Source organism: Megascapheus bottae, chromosome 8 (genome assembly GCF_031878675.1).
Source record: "Megascapheus bottae isolate mThoBot1 chromosome 8, mThoBot2.hap1, whole genome shotgun sequence".
Lineage (NCBI taxonomy): Eukaryota > Metazoa > Chordata > Mammalia > Rodentia > Geomyidae > Megascapheus > Megascapheus bottae.
The window spans coordinates 37,871,799-37,894,004 of NC_143516.1; the positions used below are offsets into that span (position 1 = coordinate 37,871,799).

Here is a 22,206-nt window from a genome sequence, read left to right on the forward strand (position 1 = left end):
GACTAGCTTTCTAACACTTTGAACCACAACTCCACTTTCAGGGTTTAAGTAGTGAATTGGAGGTAAGAGTCTTGGGAACTTTTTTTTTTTTTTGTAGGTTTTGGGACTTGAACTCTGGGCCTGGGCGCTGTCCCTGAGCTCTTCAGATCAAGGCTACCATCCTACTTGTTGAGCCATAGCACCACTTAAGATTTCCTGGTGGTTAATTGGAGATAAGTGTCTCAGGGACTTTAGTGCCCTGGCTGGCTTTGAACTGTGATTCTCAGATCTCAGCCTCCTGAGTAGCTAGGATTACAGGCGTGTGCCACTGCTCCTGGCATAACTAATGCGTTCTTATGCAGGCATTTTAACATTGACTCATTTGTTTTGCTTCTATTTAATGACAATATTGTTTCAGTAGACTATTATAACCATATATTAATATTGGTCACAGTTGACCCCCAAAATAGATAATTTTGGTTGACTTTATTCAACTTTATTTTCTTTATGCCATTATTAGCCTTTAAAAATTAGTTCTTGCTTTTTTGGGGGGGGGAGTGGTCCATCATGGGGCTTTGAATTCAGGGCTTGGACACTATCACTGAGCTTTTGTGCACAAGGCTAGTGCAGTATCACTTTTGAGCCACAGCTTCACTTCTGGTTTTCTGGTGGTTGTTTGGAGATAAACTTTCATGCCCAGGCTGGCTTTAAACTACAATTCTCAGATCTCAGCCTCCAGAGTAGCTTAAAAATAGTTAAACTGTTTACAGATTAGTTTATGTTCTATTGACATAAGTATTGCAAAGATTATATTATTATAGTTGCTTTATTTTTAATTTTTAGCATATTATTAAATTTCATCGTGCATCAAAAGCAAATAAAAAGCCCATGCAGTTGCCAAGATCTATGGTTAAATCCTTACTCTACCAGATTCTTGATGGTATCCATTACCTCCATGCAAATTGGGTGCTTCACAGAGACCTGGTAAGTGTGTTTCTTTAAAATGACATGTCTTCTCTTCTTTTAAGAAAACTTTTCCTTAGTACATTTATTTAAGAAAAAATAGAAAGTACACACAAGCAGAAAGAAGGGATAAAAATTATAGACATACAATTAACATTTACCAATTAATATTTGGTTTGTTACTACTTGATTATATTTACGCATAGCTGTAAAGTGTGTGTGTGTGTGTGTGTGTGTGTGTGTGTGTGTGTGTGTGTGTGTGTGTGTGTGTGTGTGTGTGTGTGTGTGTGTGTGTGTGTGTGTGTGTGTGTGTGTGTGTGTGTGTGTGTGTGTGTGTGTGTGTGTGTGTGTGTGTGTGTGTGTGTGTGTGTGTGTGTGTGTGTGTGTGTGTTGCTGGTCCTGAGGCTTGAACTCTGGGTCTGGGTGCTTATCCCTGAGCTGCTTTGACTCAAGGTTAGTGTTCTAAGAATTGAGCCACAGTGCTACTTGTGGCTTTTTGTGAGTAGTTTATTGGAGATAAGAGTCTTACATACTTTCTTGCCTGGGCTGGCTTTGAGTTGGAATCTTCAAATCTCAGCTGCTTGAGTATCTAGGATTATAGGAGTAAGCTGGCCAGTGATTAATTTGTAATTTTAGTAGAATAGGTACTATGTAAAGCAAGTGCATATAGTTTTACTTTGTATTCTTGCTTATCTTCAGTAAAATATTAACAATTTAAAACTTAATAATAGCTGAGTAATAGTAGTTCATGCTTTTAATCCTAGCTAGTCATGAGGCTGAGATTTGAGGATAGTGATTCAAATCCAGCCCAGGGAGGAAAATCTGTAAGAGTCATCTCCAGTTAAGAGGCAAAAACCCAGAAGTGAAGATAAGAGTCAAGTGCTAGGGATCTAGCCTTTAGTTTAAAAAAAAAAAAGGGTCAATGCTCAGGCCCCAGGTTTAAGCCCTAGTACTGGCACAAAAATGGGAAAAAAAGTAGAAGTAAAAACTGTGTATTTGTTTTTCCTTTTAGGAGCTAGGCTGTAAGAATGCCATTATATCTGGTAAAAAGAATGTTGTCACTTGTTTTTTTTTTTTTCTCCCCTTTTTCCCCTTTCCTTTGCTTAAAGTCAGGGCTGGGTGCTGTCCCTGACTTAACTTTATAGACATGAGTCACTGGTGTGGTGTTCTGCTTGATTTTCTTATTCAGTGAACCTATAGAAAATTTGTTCATATCAAATTTTATGCCTGGGTGGCTCACACCTGTAATCCTAGCTACTTAGGAGACTGAGATTGTGAGGATGGAGGTTCAAAGCCAGTCTGGGCACTAAAGACTGTGAGACTCTTATCTCCAGTTAACCACTAGAAAACTGGAAGTGGGGCTGTGGCTTAAGGGATAGGATGGAATCCTTGAGCTGAATTGCTCAGGGACAGCACTCAGGCTCAGAGTTCAAGTCCCATGACTGACAAAAAGGGTCAGGGTCGTATCACATATAGCTCCAGCTGCTGACTTTGTCTCTATTCCTGTCATCTTTCACCTGTATTCTACTAATGAACTAGTGATTATTCATGTCTCATCAGCTTTTATTTACCACCTTACAGATTTTTTTTTTGTTTTTTTTTTGTTTTGTTTTGGTCACAGTGCTTGAACTCTTATCCTGGGCACTGTCCCTGTACTCTTTAGTTCAAGGCTGAAGAATTCTCTACCATTTGAACCACAGCTCCACTTCCAGTTTTCTGGTGGTTAATTGGAGATAAGAATCTCATGGACTTTCTTGCCTGAGCTGGTTTTGAGCCATGATCCTCAGATCTTAGCCTTTAAGTAGCTAGGATTACAGGTGTGAGCTGCCAGAACCAGGTACATTTTGCAACTTTTTGCTCATGCTGCCACATATTCAGATGCACCCATCTTTCAGAGCTCAACACAGATGTTAAAACTTACCTGCATGATGATCTCTACTTAGAAATAATCTCCTATTGTTACTGGATCCTGATATTATTAATCTTTATTTGCTTGTAATAGTTTTCTCTTAGTACTATAGCAATTGTTGTAGGTGTTTAGAACATCTCCTAGATTGTAAACTTCTTGAGAGGACAGGGTTGGTGTTACCCTTTTTGCATACCATCACCTCTGTACACTTGGATATGAGGAACTACCTTCTTAGTGAACATTATTTTTTTGGTGTGGACAGTGGACAGTGATTGCCTCCCAATATCATCTTAAAGAGCTTATAGTCTGAGAGAAGAATATGACATATACAAGCAATGCTGCCATAAGATAATGAGAGAGAATGTGATTATTCTCAATAAATGCTATTAATGGTCAAAAGAGCTTCTGAGTATGGGGAGACCAGGTAGCATTTGAGATAGATTTTAAGAAATGAGAAGAATTTTAGAGATTTAAGAGATGAAAGACATTTGAAAGAGTGTTGATATTAAAATTCTGAGGTGAAAAGTACTTGAATTATCTCTGAAGGTGTGAATTTTGCCTAGATCAGCTGTGGCTAATTGGAGTACTGTGAGGTAAGACCAAAAAGATTTAGATTGGAGCCTGTTTGAAACAGGCTCTGTGAGTCTAGGAAATTTGGATGGTCTGTTGTTTTGCTTGTTTTAATGTGTTGAAATTTGTGTGCAACAGAATAGATCTTACACCCCATACACATAGAGTAAAAAATATCACTGCTTCCTTGTCCCTGGCATAAATGGAGTATTGGTATTGAAAATGTGTTGAGTGTACCACTGACCTGCCTAATGCTTGTTTATATTTTACCCAGACATTTTTTTTTTGTGCCAGTCCTGGGCTTGAGCTCAGGGCTTGAGCACTGTCCTTGGACTTTCTCAAGGCTAGAGCTCTACCACTTGAGCCTCAGCACCACTTCTGGCTTTTTGCTATGTATGTGGGGTACCAAGGAGTCGAACCTGGGTCTTCGTGCATGCTAGGCAAGCACTCTACCACTAGGCCAAACTCCCAGCCCCATACCCAGACATTTTTTTTTTTAAATTTCTGTTACCCAAGTAACTCCAATGAGAAGATCTAAAACTTTGACCTGTCTAGTCTGAGATGATCCTCCAGTTCTTTTCACTAATCAAGAGGTTTGATAGCTGCATCATATTTTCATGCTATTGCATAAGTATTTTCAGTAAATACAAACTATATGCTTACTTTGTATGTAACAGATAAAGAAATGTAATAGTGAAATGGACATAATGAAGATATTCAAAATTATTTTTAGTGAACTTATGAATAGAAGTTGTTATTTTAGTCAGTGGATCTAGGTATGTATGTATGTATGTATGTACAGTGCAACTTCTGGCTATCTTAAGGTTATAGACTTTTCTTCCCTGGGCTAGTTTTTTTGTTTTTGCTTTTGTTTTATTGTGGTTCATGGGGCTTGAACTGTGGGCCTGGGAGCTGTCCCCGAGCTCTTCAGCTTGAGGCTACAACCCTACCCCTAGAGCTACAGCTCTACTTCCCATTTTCTAGTGATTAACTCACATTCTTTAGTGCCTGGGTTGCCTTTGAACCTCGATCCTCAGACTCAGCCTCCTGAGTAGCTAGGATTATAAAGGTGAGCCCCTGCACCTGGCCCTGGGTCAGTTTTGAACCATGATCCTCAGATCTCAGCCTCCTGAGTAGCTAGGATTAATGGCATAAGCTATCAGTGCCCAGCTTTGAATGTAATTTGCCTTTTGTTGCTTTTGTTATTGTTGTTGTTGGTTGTGGGGCCTGAACTCAGGGCTTAGTCATTGTCCCTGAGCTTTTCACTGAAGGCTAGCACTCTACCACTTTGAGCCACAGTGCCACTTCCAGTTTTTGAGTGGTTAATTGGAGTTAAGTGTCTCAATGGGAGCATTTCTGCTCTTGCTGGCTTTTAACTGTAATCCTCAGATCTCAATCTCCTGAGAGAACAGGATTATAGGTGTCAGCTACTGGCGGCTGGTTGGATATAGTTTTTCATGTTTTATTTTTCACAAATATTTAAATGTGTTCACTATCTCTAAATAGTCTTTTGATGAAAAATCTGAAACATCCACACAAGTAAAGTGCTAAATATAAATTTACAATATAACATAACCAAAGAAATTTCAAAAGTAAATAAAAACCAGAGTTTGGGCCAAGTGCTGGTGCTCATGACTAATCCTAGATACTTGAGGAGGCTAAGTTCTGATGATTATAGTTTGAAGGAAAATTGATGAGCTCTTATTTCTGTTTAAGAAATAATTAGAAGACAGACATACGAAACTTAGATGTGGAGCTGTGGCTCAAATGGTAGAGCACTAGCCTTCAGCACTAAGATACAAACTTGGGGGCTTTATACCACAAAAAGTTTGATTTTTTTTCAGTGTAATTTATGTTATGTCTGAAACGATATTTTAATTGCCAGGTTAGGATCCTAGAATTCAATGCAAAAGCTAGAATTTTACTTAAACTGAGAAATTGCTATAAAAGAAAAGGAGGAGAGCTATATGTATTCATTTTTGGCTGAGTGTAAAGAAGAGACATAAGTCTATAAATATTTGGACCTTGTAAACACTAAGAGAGAAAAGATGTATCTGAATTTTACAGCAGGATATAGCTAAGAGTAAGAAGATGAAATATACAATGACTCATTTTTATGAAATTGCTATTTCTGGTAGATTGGAGGAATGCCAAGATTCAGGGTTCATCTTGTTTTTAGAATTACGAGCTGTTTTTTCTTCTTCTTCTTCCTCTTCCTCTTCTTCTTCTTCCTCTTCCTCTCCTCCTCCTCCTCTTCCTCCTCTTCTTTCTCCTCCTCCTTCTCCTTTCTCTTCTTCCTCTTCCTCCTCCTCTCCTCTTCCTCCTCCTCCTCTTCCTTTTCCTCTTCCTCTTCCTCCTCTTCCCTTTTCAGTCATAGGTCTTAAACTTCCTTTTTCTTTTCAGTTATGGGGCTTAAACTCAGAATTTGGGCACTATCCCTGACCTCTTTTGCTCAAGGCTTAGCACTATACCACTTTGAACTACAGCACTACTTCTGGTTTTCTGATGGTCATTTGGAAAAAAGAGACTTTGCTAACATAGGCTGGCTTTGAACTGCAGTTCTCAGATCTCAGCCTCCTGAGTAGCTAGGATTACAGGCATGAGCCACCAGAACTAGACTTTTATAAGCTTCTTGAGGGCAAAGTTCATGTCTCACAGATTGTGTTGTCTTGTGTTGCTCTGTTGTGTGTTTATAAGTTACTTGAATAGAATTTCAGGAAAGAATCTGATATTTCCTTATTTTTCTTCAGCAAAGACAGAAATACTAGATGAATGTTAGTATTATTAAGTAAATCAATAATTCCTTAATTCCAAAACATTGCTGCTGTATCAGTGACAGAAACTGAAATATCTTCATATTACAGAATTCTATCCTATTACATCATATTATCATATTACATTATTCTATCATATTACAGAATATAGCACATGATAAGAATTACTAGGTTTTTTATTGAATAAACTTAAATGAATGCTTCCCAACTTAGCTCTGTGTTTAAAAACAAAAAGTGTGAAGGACTTATACCAAAACTTTACTTGTGTTTGAATAATTGTTCTTCACACTAACGGGTATTTTGTATATGTCTGTTCACACATTTGTATGTGCACACATAACATGCCAATTTATGTGTACAGGCATGCACATACCAGTCCTGAGGCTTGAGGCTTGAATGCAGGGTCTGGGTACTGTCCCTGAGCTATTTTGCTCAAAGCTAGCTCTCTCCATTTGAGCAATAGCTCCACTTCTGGCTTTTTGGTGGTTAAATATTGATAAAGAGTCTCATGGACTTGGCTTTGAACTTGGATCCTCAGATCTCAGCCTCCTAAATAGTTAGGATTACAGGTGTGAGCCACTGACACCCAGCACTCAAGCACTTTTATAATGCTTGGGTAAAATTGAATAAAATTTATGTATTATAAGATATGCTTTTGGGGGAGGAAGAGTACTGGGATTTGAACTCAGGGCTTTCTGTTCGCTAGGCAACACACAACCCAAACACAAAGTTTGGGTATGACCACTCCTCCCCTCTCCCCTCCCTTCTTTTTTTTTTGGGGGGGGTCAATTGTGGGCCCTGAATTCTGGGCCTGGGCATTGTTCCTTCAACTCAAGGTTAGCACTCTACCCCTTGAGCCACAGAGCCACATCTGGTTTTCTTGGAGATAAGCATCTTTCGGACTTTTAATTAGAGGATAAGAGTCTCGAGGACTTTTTAGTGCCTGGCCTAGCTTTGAACCGCAGTCCTCAGATCTCAGCCTCCTGAGTAGCTAGGATTACAGGTGTGAGCCGCCAGTTCCCAGCTCCAAAGTCCCCTACCCCCTTTGTTTTTTTCCAGTCCTGGGACTTGAACTCAGGGCCTGAGCACTGTCCTTGGGCTTTCTCAAGGCGAGAGCCCTATCACTTGAGTCACAGCACCACTTCTGGCCTTTTCTATGTATGTAGTACTGAGGAATTGAACCCAGGACTTCATGCATGCTCTACCACTAGGTCAACTCCTGGTCAAAGCCCTTTGTTTTAAATGAATTATTTTCTATTTTATTTTTTGCCAGTCCTGGGCCTTGAACTCAGGGCCTGGGTAATCCACTTGGGCTTTCTCAAGATTAGAGCCCTACCACTTGAGCCACAGCACCATTTCTGGCTTTTTTTTTTTTTTTTATATATATGTGGTACCAAGGAATTGAACCCTGGTCTTCGTGCATGCTAGACAAGCACTCTATCACTAGGCCAAACTGCTGGCCCTATATTGATTAAATTTTTTTATTATTAATTTTTTTTTTTTTTGGCCAGTCCTGGGCTTGGGCTCAGGGCCTGAGCACTGTCCTTGGACTTTCTCAAGGCTTAGCACTCTACCACTTGAGCCTCAGCACCACTTCCAGCTTTTTTCTATGTATGTGGTGCTGAGGAATCGAACCCGGGTCTTCGTGCATGCTAGGTAAGCACTCTACCACTAGGCCAAACTCCCGGCCCCTATATTGATTAATTTTTAAATAAGTTTTTGCTTCTTGTCCTTGCACATATCTAGGCCACAATCCTCCTGTTTTAGGCTTCTTCACATAGCTAGGAATTATGCACCACCATGCCCAGCTCTCTCTTGAGGTCTTGAGAACTTTTCTTACTAGGCTGATCTCAAATTACAATCCTGTCAGTCTCAGCCTCCCTAGTAACTAGGATTACAAGCATGAGCCATCGTTGCCCAGTTTCTGTATACCCATTTAGGTATAGGTCACTAAGTTTTAACAAATGACTGTCCAAGTAATTCCTAACCCAAGTGTTCTATTTCACTAACAAGATTGAGAATGAGGGGATTTTGCAGGCAAAGATTCTTGCTTGTTTTCCAGGAGATTCGAAATAGTATTTTGGGAATATATTGACAACTAAGTTTATATCTGAGTAAGATATTTCTAGAGGTGAGGGCCCTAGATCAGATAAGTGCTATTCATTTCTCTAGTGTGCTTTTGCTCTCACAACTCTGGCCTGAAGTGTATAACTGGGAAGTAGATTCTAGTGTGTGTGCCAAGGGAGGATACACTGGCTGATGTTCTAGATCCTTCTCTCTGGAACTATTTCTTCATCAGTTAAACAAGGGGCTCATATTGGAATTTCTCCAACACTTAATTTTTTATGATAACAAGAGTGAATTTTTATTTGCGTATCAGTGACATAGATATAAATAGAAAACTACTTCTTATAAGTGGTACTTCTGAAGATGGACTGACTGCTGTGGTTAATGAAAAGCCTAAGCTCTGTATGCCTTTGTAGTGTTATTCCTATATTATTCCTGCCATTGATATCAATGTGGAATGTATCTTTTTTATTAGCATAAATTAGTTGTACAAGAGAGATTTCATTGTAATATTTACACATATAAACAATGTAACCCAATAAATATTATCCCCCACCATCATTCAGATTCCTTTCTCCCTTCTTAAAACATGGAATATATGTTGATTGTTTCCTTTCCTGACCTTGAAGCTAGGTAAATAGCCTTCTAGATTCATGTGTTTGTCTTACATTGAGCTTTTTATAATGATTGCTTTTTATTGATTCTTGTTAGAGAAAAGGAAAGCTTATCTCTGCTGCTCAGGCCTGAAACCACTTCTAAAAAGCAGACAAAGAAGTGCTTTGTTAACTGTTGACAGTACTGGGTTGGCAGGCATTGTTTACTGTGAGTACCTAAGTTTGACTAATGTAAGTGTTGTATTATAGAGCTTGCCAACTTGGTTTAAGGCAAAATGAAATAGCTGGGATCTAGCTGTGAATGCAAAATGAAATTAATCACAACATTTAATGTTGTACTCTACTTGTGATTTACAGATAGCTGGGATCTAGCTGTGACTATGAAACCTCCAGTTCATTTAATAGTAACATTTTAAACAGTGGTCAGATTCTGTGAATAGAAAGCCTTATTTAACCCTTTGACACTTAATAGTATTGCTGAATGTAACTGTCATTTAATCTTAAATTACTTACTTATAACTGGATTTATATGGAAGAAGGGTTAAGTTTCAGACTTAAGAATATTTGCTTCAGAAACAAATTTTGACTTCCTAACACTATATTTTTGACACTGGAAATACAGGGATTAGTAAAATCCAGTTCCTTCCCTGTATAGGTGGTATATTGTAGGGAAGATTCAGTAAGTAGATAATCATAAAACAATAGATTTTAAAATAAATTACAGGACCAAGAGTTTGGCCTAGTGGTATAGTGTTCGCCTAGCATACATGAAGGCCTGACTTTGATTCTTCAGTACCACATACATTAAGTAAATAAATAAATTTAAATTACAGGGCTAGGGTGCGTAGCTTAGTGGCGGAATGCCTATCTTGCATACACAAATCCCTAAATTTGATATGGGGGGGGTATTTCTCAAGGATTGGAGATTTATACTATTTTTTTTTCCAATCCTGGGGCTTGAACTCAGGGCCTGAGTCCTGTCCTTGGGCTTTCTCAAGGCTAGAGCTTACTACTTGAGCTTTGAGCTATAGCACCATATCTGGCCTTTTCTATGTATGTGGTACTGAGGAATCCAACCTGAGTTTTTGTGTAGAGTGCTAGGCAAGCACTCTACCACTAGGCCAAACTCCCAGCCTGATTGATACTGTTTTAAGGATGGGCTAAGCATAAGTTACTGAGTATACACATCTAATCAATTAGTATGGAGTTTTTCTCGGAGGACTGTACTAAGGATGAGTAGATATATTTATTCATAAGGTGAAGAGGGTAGGTCAGGGAGCATTTCAGGCAGAGGAGACAGCATAAAGCATACAGTAAGAAACTATAAACAGCTCGGCACCTGTGGCTTACATCTGCAATATTAGTGATGCAAGATCTCAGGATCATGATTCAAAGCCACCCCGGTAGGAAAGTCCATAAGTCTAATTGATCACCACAAACCCAAAAGTGGATGTATGGTTCAAGTGGCAAAGCACCAGCCTGACAAGTAGGGGAATTGAGTATGTAATAATTGTGGAGATGGCCTATATGTAGTTGACAATCTCTAAAATACATGAAGGTTAGAGTCCTAGAGATCTATAATTGAGAGTCATTAGCATATACCTGATTTTTTTCAACCCTATATAACAAACTAAAATCAGAATTCTAAAAAGCCCATGTAAAATGAGCTTGGCATATTTCCTGACAATTGTAAGATTGGGAAGTTGTCTGTCATAGGACACTCATGCCTTGCCCATAGATGAATAGGTTACAAGTCAATTCATCAAGTTAGTTCACTCATTTATTCGTTCTCTCATTCAACAAATGTCTATTAAATATTTAGTGTGTGGCAAGGTTTTAATACATACAGTGACAAAACTATGTATCTGCTTTTGAAGAAGTAGTAAGCACAAAGATCAGATTCTCTGTTTTGCAGTTCTCGGTTATCCAATTAATGAGGTTGTTTTTAAGAGTAAACAGATATATTAAACTAACATTACTAGCAAATGACCACTGTCTTTGCTAAAGAGAAGATAACATAGGTCTCACTCTTAGGTAGTTATTTGCCCTATTGTTACAATACAGGGTCTTACATATTCAGATTGAACAATGAAGAACACTATATGGAAAGGAACATTAATTGATTGTCTTCTCCTGGAATATAATTCTATATTAAATAAAAGGGGAATTGTGCGCCACTATATTTAAATAAAAGTATGGCTGTAGCCGTTAATACCTGTCCTACATTGTGTTTCCGAAACTAGTCTAATTGATACTCTTGATTGTTTCTATTCTGGTCAATTGTGTTGTATTTTTCTTTTTTTCATTAGTACTGATAAAAGTCAGTATAAACTTTCTTTTTTTTTTTTTTTTTTGCAAGTTCTGTGCTTGGGCTCAGGGCTTGAGCACTGTCCTTGGACTTTCTCAAGGCTAGCACTCTACCACTTGAGCCTCAGCACCACTGCCGGCTTTTGGCTATGTATGTGGTACCGAGGAATCAAACCTGGGTCTTCATGCATGCTAGGCAAGCACTCTACCACTAGGCCAAACTCCTGGCCCCTAAGCTCTATATTTTTGTCCCAAATGCCCTGTTGTGGGGAATACAAAGCAAATAATTGTGCATCGCTGATTAACTGAAATAAATTTAACCTTGTAAAAAAGTGTTCCTGTAAAAAGAAAAGGCAAGTCTGGATTAAAAACATCATGAACACAAATTTAAGATTTAACAAGATTCTACAAAAATATAGATAGTTCAAGAATAGCATTTGAGTAATTGTATTATTTATCACACTCTCCCTTTGACTTTTGTCTTTAGAATACTATTTTAACTAAAATGAACTTAACAGCAATGATTTGTCTATTTGATTTTATTGATGATAACTGTTAGGCCTCTAACTCCTGCCATTTCTTCTGTTTCTATGGTAACTAAAGTGTGTAAACCCAGCAGTATCACTTTCTTTCACAGCTGGCATTTTGTGTGTTCACAGTAAAAAGAGGGGTTTTAGCAAAGCATAGTCTATGTTAATTGGGATGTATCTAGGTCAGGACAATTTTGGTACCCTTTCATCATCCTTTTAGATTTGTGTGGGGGTATGAGTGTGTATGCATGCACTGTAATTTCCTTTTTCCAGTGCATATACTTTCATTGAAATTAATGACTAACGCTAGCCTTTTAAAAATTAAACACAGCATCTATAAATAAATTTCAGTGTAGGACCTTGATTATGTCCATTACGAGAAATGTAATGATTGATCTGAAAATTATTTGAATAGTTAAACCTATTTATTTTATTTTATTTTATTTTTTGCCAGTCCTGGGGCTTGAACTCAAAGCCTGGGCACTGTCCTTTAAAGTTTTGTTGTTGTTGGTTTTTTTTTGGCCAGTCCTGGGACTTGAACTCAGGACCTTGGCACTGTCCTTGGGCTTTCTCAAGGTTAACCCTCTGCCACTTGAGCGACAGCGTACTTCTGGTCTTTTCTGTGTTATGTGGTATCGAGGAATTGAACCCAGAGCTTCATGCTTGCTAGGCACACACTCTACCACTAGCCCATGCTCTAGGTCCCTACTTCAAGTTTTTGAGTGGTTAAGTGTAGATAAAAGTCTCAGAGAGACTTTCTTCCTAGGCTAGATCCTCAGATCTCAGCCTCCTAAGTAGCTAAGATTACAGATGTGAGCTACTGGTGTTTGGCTTAAATGTATTTTAATGGTGACTATATAATTTATTTTGTTGGATTTATTGCTACTTTTAGACATAAAGGACTTGGGGCCTTAACATTTATTTTCTTGTTCTGAAGGAAACAGATCATCTTTAAAAATGGTTTTGTGCTTATATCTTACTGGCTGAAAGTGTTTTGAAGCTCAAATCTTAGAAATTACAAACACTATAGCAAATGGTATATAAGATGGCTTATATAGTAATCTTACAGTTTAATCTGTGCCTCCTAAAAAATCTCATTTTTACAAAGGCCTTCAAAATTATGCTTCACATCTGCCTTTGCCTCTTTCCTCTTTATTTGGGGGGTGCATTTACTGAGTTACCAGTGATCTTCCAGTTGTCCATTTTGGTTGTGTCTTCTCCTCTTTCATATTGACAGCCTTTTTTGAAAAATCTTTAAATACTTAGACAAAGGAGTTTATGAATATATATTGATTAATATCACCCCTTTCAACATTCTTACTTATCCTTCTCGTTCCTGCCCCCTCCCTCATCTTCTTAATTTTGTAGAATATACATTGGATTCTTGACTGCATTTTCCCTCTCTTCTGTCTGCCTTTTTCCCTATCCCTTTTGCATACCTGCTTCCTGGTGTTTTATTTTGCCTGACAACTACTTTTAAATTTTATTTCCCTTAGCTTCTAGAATACTGTGCTATCTAGATTTTTGTTGTTTCCTCTTTGTTTTTTTCTTTCTCTTGCGACTGGGTCTTAATACATAGCCCAGGGTAGATCAAACTCTTCCTGCCTCTACTTCCAGAGTGCTTATATTACATATTAATACCATCCCTGGCTAGGTTATTTTTTTATCATTCCATTTCTTTCATTGTGAATAATATTGAAATATGCAAAAATCAAACCTTATGTAACTATTCAAATGAGTCTCTGAATCCTATCATTAGAAATTGGGTGTATGGGAGCCTGGAGTTTGGCCTAGTGGTAGACTGCTTGCCTAGCATGCACAAAGACCTGGGTTCAATTCCTTGGTACCACAGACATAGTGGAAAAAAAAAGGCAGGCAGGCAGGGAAACAAGCAAGCAAGCAAGCTTGCCTAGCATGCATGAAGCACTGGGTTTGATTCCTAAGTACTGCATAAACAGAAAAAGCTGGAAATGGTGCTGTGGCTGAAGTAATAGAGTGCTAGCCTTAGCAAAAGAAGCTCAGGGACATTGCCCAGACCCTGACTCAGTTCCAGCCCCAGGACTATCTAAAAAGAAAAAAAAATGAAAGAAATTGGATTGGTAGAATATCAAAATAAATTCTGCTTTCCTTCCCTCCATTCCTCCTTCCACCTATATTTTATACAACTATTTAAAAGAAATAGGTAAGAGAGGAAGGGAATAAAGCTATACAAATTCTTGTCCTTGGTAATACTATTCTTTAGATCATCTAAATTTTTACTAGTCTGTGTTTGATATCCCAATAACTGAAAAAACACTTGTTACCATTGGTCTTTTTCATACCTGAAATTATATCAAGTTTTACTTGATGTACGTATTTTAAATGTATTTGGCTTCCTCCTGGTAAATTGGACCTGTGTTATTCTGTAGTGACCACATGTGGTCCTAATAATATAATGCTTTTTTGTCTTGGGGCTGGGAGCGTAGTCTTAGCAGTAGAGTGATTGCCTTTAGTTATCATAGTTTAGTGAAACTAACTTTCAAATAGATACCCTGTTCCTATTCAGTGTCATCTCCTGCTCCTTGTTTTCCCTAGTAATTCTTGTAACTCTTATTTCCATAAAAGACACCATCATTCTTCAGGTTACATAAATTCAAGATATTGATGAAAACTTTATCATTCTATTTTCTTAATCTTTGACTGGAACCAGTCACAACATTCTGTAAATTTTTCACTCTAAAGTATTCTCAGCTTCAAATCCCCCAGTTCCCTTATCACCTCAAAAAATTCAGTTGCTACCAGCTTACTTCCTCCTCTTTTGAGTAATCTCACTGATTGTAATATAGCGTCAGGTTACATCACCCAGCATTCTGCAAATGGCTGAGAGTGTGGCCTGGTTGTAGAGTGCCTGCCTAGCGTGTTTGAAAGTCCTGGATTTGATTCCTTAGTACCACATACACAGAAAAAGCTGGAAGTGGTGCTATGGCTCAGGTGGTAGAGTTCTAACCTTGAGAAAGCCCAAGGACAGTGCCCAGGTCCTGAGTTCAAGCCCCAGGACTGGCCAAAAAGAAAGAAAGAAAAGAATGCATCTACCCACCCCATTGTGACCCTTTTCCTCCTAGTCAAGTCAGACTTTTTTCTTTTTTTTTTTTCTTTGCGGGGGCGCGGTGGGGAGGCCGGGGATGCCAGGGGCAGGTGACAATCCTGAGGCTTGAATTCTGGGCCTGGGCACTGTCCCTGAGTTCTTCAGCTCAAGGCTACCACCCTACCCTTGAGCCACAACCCCACTTCTCATTTTCTAGAGATTAATTGGAATTAAGAATCTCATGGCTTTGTTGTGCCCGGGTGGCTTTGAACTGTGATCCTCAGATCTCAGCCTTCTGAGTAGCTAGGATTACAGCTAAAGTCAGACTTCATAATTATATTCTAAGCATACTTGCTTATAGCCTTTTAAGGTGGAGAGGGGAGTACTAGGGTCTGGACTCAGGACTTGTTTGACTTTGCTTGGTCAGTTTATATTGTATTCCTTGAGCCTGACTTTTTGCGGTTATTTTTGGAGATGGAATGCCACAGATTTTTCTATCAGAGCTGAATTTGAACACTGACCTACCAGATTCAACTGTAATCCTTACTACTAGTTTGTGTAGCACCTGGCTTGTGTAGCGCCTGGCTTGTGTAGCGCCTGGCTTGTTCACTTTTGCAATACTGTAGTCTTTCCTCTATTCAGGTATGCTGGGTTTTGCTCAGTTTTCAAGATCTGGTTTTTTCTATGTATGTGGTACCGAGGAATTGAAATTGGGTCTTTGTGCATGCTAGGCAAGCACTCTATCACTAGGCCAAAATCCTGGCCCTGTTCAGTTTCTTTTAAATCAGAGATTAAAAAAGTAAAAGTACTCTTTAATGTCTAAATGCATATCTCACGCCTTTGTATAACTAGCTTCTTATAATACACAAACTTACTAATAGTATCTGGAGATTAGGAGCTTTGGTTTATCATGGTTTGACTTTTATTTTAATGCTTAATGATACTTTATAACTAGGAAATACTAAAAACATGTTCATTGATTTAATGGATGAATCCAATAAATTAAAAATGCATAAATTTTCTTTCCAAAGTATTAGGAGCTTATTTCCCTTTCTTTATCCCTAATCCTATCATATTTGTTGGTTTACAGATGGAGAATTTAAAAAATTGACAGATAAGCTCAATTTTTGTGGCTCACACCTATAATCCTAGCTACTCTAGGGACTGAGATCTGATGATCTGGGTTTGAAGCCAGTAGAGGCAGGAAAGTCCTTGAGACTTTTACCTCCTAATAAACTACTCTAAAAAAGACGGAAATGGTGCTGTGGCTCAAGTGGTAGAGTGCTAGCCTTAAGTAAAAGAAGCTCAGGAACAGCCCCAGAAGTGGCCAAAAAAAAAAAAAAAGTGATACATTTGTTTCTTTATATAAATCTGTGTTAGCTTTGACTTTTATTTGCCTACATTTTGAAATTATATTTGGAATTTCTTCCTATTGCATTGTACTATTGCTGACATGAATTTTAATGGGGTCTGTTGAATGTTGGTTATGTTTTACAGTGGTAGTTTAGGAATATTTAGCAAGAATATTCTATTTGGTTTGCTTGTTTTTTTGTTTGTCCTTTGTGGTGCTTGAGATTGAATATTTTAAAACCCTTTTCCATTTAACATAGACAGTTATTGTCTGTTTGATTTTTAGCTCTACCAACTTTTTTTTCCTTGAATACATGACTTCTTTGTTGTGGTCCGTAAACAATTTATATACTTTGTACAGGTTTTAAAATGTCATTACTAGTTTTTTTTAATATATAGTGAATAGAAATGGTAGGTTTAATTACTTTGTAAGTATTTGTGCGGTACAGTTTTGAAAACAAGATATGTTTCCATGGCAAAAGTATTTATATAAAATTAGTGCTAACTTCAAGTTTATGTTAGATGCTTCAACTATGTAAAAGGTGCTTAATATTTGATTAGCTTAATTTTGTCGAAAATATAAAAATATTTTCAATTATAAGGTTTTCCATTTAGAGCATGTCAAAAGAATAAGCATAGTAATTTGAATGCTCTATTTTTATTTCTAGAAACCAGCAAATATCCTAGTAATGGGAGAAGGTCCTGAAAGGGGGAGAGTCAAAATAGGTAGGTAACTATTCCTAAAATAATTTATTAAGAGTTAAAGTGTTTCCCTTCCTCAAATTCTTATTTAAGTAGTCAATTTTTTAAGTAGTTAATTTAAAAATATTACTTATAGGGCTGGAAATGTGTATTAGTGGTAGAGTATTGACTAGCATTCATGAAGCCCCGGGTTCAAGTCCTCAGCACTGTATAAACTGGAAAAGGCAGAAGTGGCACTGTGGTTTAAGTGGCAGAGTGCTATTCTTGAGCAAAAAAAACCTCACGGATAGTGCTCAGGCCTTAAGTCAAGTTCCAGGACAAAATAAAAAAATAAAAAATATTACAATTTTTTAGCAAAACCATTGGAAAGTACAGGCTTATGGTCTATAAAAACGCTTAGAGGGGCCGGGAGTTTGGCCTAGTGGTAGTGTTTGCCTAGCATGTATAAAGACCCGGGTTTGATTCCTTGCTACCACATACATAGAAAAAGCTGAAAATGGTGCTGTGGCTAAAGTGGTAGAGCTCTAGCCTTAAGAAAGCCCAAGGATAGTGCTCAGGTCCTGAGTTCAAGCCCCAGGACTAATAAAAACAAACAAATAAAAAACTTTAGGGAGATGGGAGAGAGAAACTGGGGAACAGTGAAGGAAGGATGACATGGTCCAAAAGAGGAATGTATTACCTGAACTGTGAAGTGTTTATCCCTCTGTAAACTCCTTAAAAATAACAATAACATTACTTTTTTGAAAAAGAATACTAGTTTTTCCAAAAAAATTAAAGTTTTTTTTTTGGGCGGGGGGATCATTCATGGGGCTTGGACTCTGGGCCTAGACACTGTCCCTGAGCTCTTCAGCTCAAGGCTACCGCTCTACCTCTTGAGCCACAGTACCACTTCCCATTTTCTAGTGGTTAATTGGAGATAAGAGTCTCACAGTATTTAGTGCCTGGGCTGGCTTTGAACTGCAATCCTCAGATCTCAGCATCCCTGAGTAGCTAGGATTACAGGCATGAGCCACCTTGCCAGGCTAAATAATGTAATCCTAAAGTTGAACATCACCAGGAATTGACTAACAAGCTTACAAAACACGAAGTCCCATATACTACCCCAATCTTGTGTTTAATGTTACCAACAGTGTCCACCAGTGTCATCCCAAACAGATCACCTAAACCAACCTTCCTTCCCCCCTCCCCCCTCCCCCAACTTTTCCTTCCCTTAATAATTCTCCCTGGCTCTGAGATTGTCTCACAGTTTCTCTTCACTCTCGCACCCCAGTCTATGTGTTCTTTGTTAGGTACTAACATGTCTTTTCCAAATGAAAATATATTTATATGTATGTATGGGTGTATACATGTGTACACACATATTTTATACTTTTATATAGATTAAGATATGGCTAGCAATTTTAAAATAAAATATATTCTACCAGTTTGACCAGCTTGCTTTTTTGGGGGGGGGGGATTTTTTTTTTGTTTTTTGTTGTTGGAATATACAGTGCTAAAGTTGTGCTTATTTGACTTTCTCCATATTCACAACTCCCTGATTCAACTGTGCCTGTGCCATTACTTGATTTTCTAAGTTTGCTTTCTTTTCTTTAAAGCTCAGTTCTGAGTTTGCTGGAAACAAATTTATTCAAAAAATATGTTATGTCAGATATAAAGCAATGTGGATAAATAGGAGAAAAGTTAGACTGGACAAGGCTGAACACAGGATTAGAAAGCTAGTAAATCAGGGTCATTCACTTGTGTGACACCTCTCTACTTGAATTTCTACTTCATTTTGAGGTCTTGTGACACTATTTCCCTGTGACTACCACAGGTGGTCAAGCCCTATAGACATTGTGATTTCTAGCTCATGTTGAAGAGAGGCCAAAAAAAAAAAAGTATGTTAATTAAGCACCTATGAGCCACTTCCTCTTTTCCCTTTCCAACACCCTTCATTGTTTCTATTACTATTTTTTATTTTTTTCATATATTTTTTTGTAATTAATAGAAGGGTACATTATATTCACCAGATAGAAGGTGCATTACTTCACATACATTGATACCCTTTCTCATGTCTTGGTCCCCATTTCCCTCCCCCCATCCCCACCCCTCATCTTGTTTTCCTCCTTTTCCTATCCAACTTCAAATAACCAAATACACAAATATACAATATATCAGATAACCAGATGAAATACTGTAACAATATGAGATAACCAAGGGACAGCAAAAGAGTTGAGATAACATAGTACATGAAGGACACCAATCACTCATTATATGGCTTTTGTTTCTATATCCTGGAGGTCCTTTCATTTAGCATCATTCTATATGGCCTTATGTATCTAGGTTTTGCTCTATTGTAAATCTCTGCTAGGAGAGCCCAAGGTTTGTACTGATAATGACAAATGAGGGAAACCATTGAGCCTATGTTCCTTTGATTCTGGCTTACTTAGTATGATTTTTTTTCTAAGTGTTTCCATTTCCTTACAAATGGGGCTATGTCATTCTTTCTGATAGCAGCATAGAATTCCATTGTGTATAAATACCACATCTTGATGATCCACTCATCAACTGAGGGGCATCTGGGTTGCTATGGTTTTTATTTTTTGCCAGCCCTGGTCTTGAGCTCAGGGCCTGAGCACTGTCCTTGGACTTTCTCAAGGTTAGAGTTCTACCACTTGAGCCTCAGCATCACTTCTGACTTTTTTCTATGTATGTGGTACTGAGGGATGGAACCTGGGTCTTCATGCATGCTAAGCAAGCACTCTACCACCAGGCCAAACTCATGGCCCCTGTTTCTGTTATTTCATACCCACTGTCTTAGGCATTTATTGTGTGCCTGCTTTTTGCCAGGTGTGGGTGGAAGTAAGATAAAAGGATAGTCCTTTCCAGTGGGAGCCAAATAAGCAATTTACTGTGTAGTGTACTAGTTGTTTTCATATGTTTCCTTATTTTACACAACCCTCTTCTAAAAGTAGATATCGAAAAAGAATAGGCTAGATTTAGAGGTTATAACTTGTCAGAACTTAGGTTTGTGGTTCTGAGACTTTCCTCTACAAATATGGCTATCTAGTGCTATCAGAGCTGTCTGGTACCATGTTACTGACCTCTGCTTTTGGCAGAACAAACTTTTAGAACTAACTTTAGGGAAATAGTGGCTCTTCCCTTTCCAAGTACTACCTTAGTCCCCTTTCTACAAATATCTTCCCATCTGACTTAAACTCCATATAGCACAGCTTTGCCATTTAAACCCTTCTAGTTTCTCTTTTTTAAACATAATCCTCTTATACTTTTAAAATGTCTTTATCTCCACATTGTTTTGCTTAGCATTTCTGATATTTCCCCCTTCAAACACACATTCAGACATACTATTTCCTCTACCCATGGTTTAAAGCCTGCCCAGGCAACAAAGTCCATGAGTCTCTTCTGTCCAATAAACTAAAAAAAAGTTGGGGGTCGAGAGTTTGGCCTAGTGGTAGAGTGCTTGCTAGCATACACAAAGACCCAGGTTCAATTCCTCAGTACCACATACATAGAAAAAGCTGGAAATGTTGCTCAAGTGGTAGAGCGCTAGCCTTGAGAAAGCCCAAGGACAGTGCTCAGGCCCTGAGTTCAGTGCCCCAGAACTGGCAAAAAAAAAAAAAAAAAAGTTAGAAGTGGAGCTGTGGCTCAAGCAGTAGAACATTAGCCTTGAGCAGAAAAAGCTCAGGGACAGTACCCAGGCCTGAGTTCAAGCCTCAGGGCTGGCATTTAAAAAACAGTAATTAATAATAAGGTGCTAATAAACAAACAATTTAGTTGATTGAGTTTGTTTTAATAGCACATTATTTTTTTGTTCACTATCAAGAGTTTTATAATGCTAGACATTGAACCCAGTGTTAAGTACGCCTAAAAGAAATGACTTCTTCCTTTGGCTCTCTTCCCCTGCACCCTGCAAATCCCTGCCCAGCACCTGTAATCCTGGCAACTGGCATGCCTGGGGGCAGTGGAAGGTCCCCCAGTCTGAGGTATTTCTCCATCCTCTGAGATCACATCCACTTCTGCTGTGACTATACCTCTCCCCCTATATAATCTCTCACTTCCTGCCATAAGCTCTCTTGCTTGCCTGACTCCATCTTGGGTAGCAGGAATCTGCTCTTTCCTCACACAATAAAACCTCTCCTCCTGAACTTAGTGGAGTTTCCTTTCAGCAGACCTTACACCCAGGACCTCATACATAATAAATAAGTGTTCTGCATTTTCCCAACCTCATCATTACTGATGTAAACAATAATAATCATAGGTGAACTGAGAGCATATCTAGCTCAGTGGTAGGATGTTTAGCCTAGCACACATGAGGCTCTGGATTCCCAGACCTTATCTAAAATGCTTACATCCATCCATCCATCCATCCAGTCCCTGGAGTTTGAACTCGGAACATCATTGTACTTTCTAGGCAGGCACTCTACTAAATTGCTTATTGCCTTCGTATTTTAATATATAAAAATACTTACCTTCCACGATTCAGTTCAAGTTCCAATTTCAATTTAGTCTATTAAACTATTTAGTCTGTAAGTGTCTATTAAACATGATTCCGGATAACACCTTGAAAGAGACAACCCTTTCATTCTTTTTCTTTTTTTTTCTTTTTTGCCAGTCTTGGGGCTTGAACTCAGGGCCTGAGCACTGTCCTTGGGCTTTTCCTCAAGACTAAAGCTCTACTACTTGAACCATAGCACCACTTCTAACTTTTTTCTATGTATGTGGTCGAGCCCGGGTCTTCATGCATGCTAGGCAAGCACTCTACCATTAGGCCAAACTCCTGGCCTCTGTAACTCCTCTCTCTATATATTACCCAAACAATAAAATAATTTAAAAAGTCTTGTAAATTTTTTTAAGTGTGTTGTAAAATTTTCAAATGCTAAAATCGAATGCTAATGAAATCATAGTAAATTAAAATTTTAATGTATATTATGACATAGTTTTAGATTAAATGATTTTCTGTAGTTGAAATGTTTATGTCTTATTTGTGCATTTTATGGTATACTGGGGCCCCCTTACATATTCATATTTTATGTTTTTTCAAATTACAGAGGTTTGTTATTCTTGTAAAAGTACCTTTGTGGCTTGTAATTGTCATATGTATAATCTATTGGATGTCAGTAGATCCTAAATTATAACATGATTTTTTAAAAATACTGGCTTCTTAATATTCCTATAAATATGGACAAGTCACTCAACTCCTTTGGCCTTAGGTCATTCATCTCAGAAGCGCTTATCAAACTAATATTCTCATGAAGATTAAATTAGGTGATAACAGGATGTGTGTGTGTGTGTTGTGTGACATTTGTAAACTGAAGCATTCACAGTACTTTGTTACTTATAAAATGTAAATAAAATGATTTCTAGGACTTAAGTATAG

At 38.1% G+C, this 22,206-nt stretch overlaps 1 protein-coding gene across 2 annotated transcripts in view; it reads left to right on the forward strand.

Annotated features, from left to right (window-relative positions):
• The window catches only part of Cdk19 (cyclin dependent kinase 19), an 88,413-nt gene that overhangs the window by 45,851 nt on the left and 20,356 nt on the right, over positions 1 to 22,206 (forward strand). For both annotated transcript variants that reach the window (XM_090338287.1, XM_090338288.1), the window contains 2 exons: positions 823 to 963; positions 16,796 to 16,853. In XM_090338287.1, the coding sequence (XP_090194413.1) occupies positions 823 to 963; positions 16,796 to 16,853 (199 nt within the window). The remainder of the gene's footprint in view (positions 1 to 822; positions 964 to 16,795; positions 16,854 to 22,206) is intronic.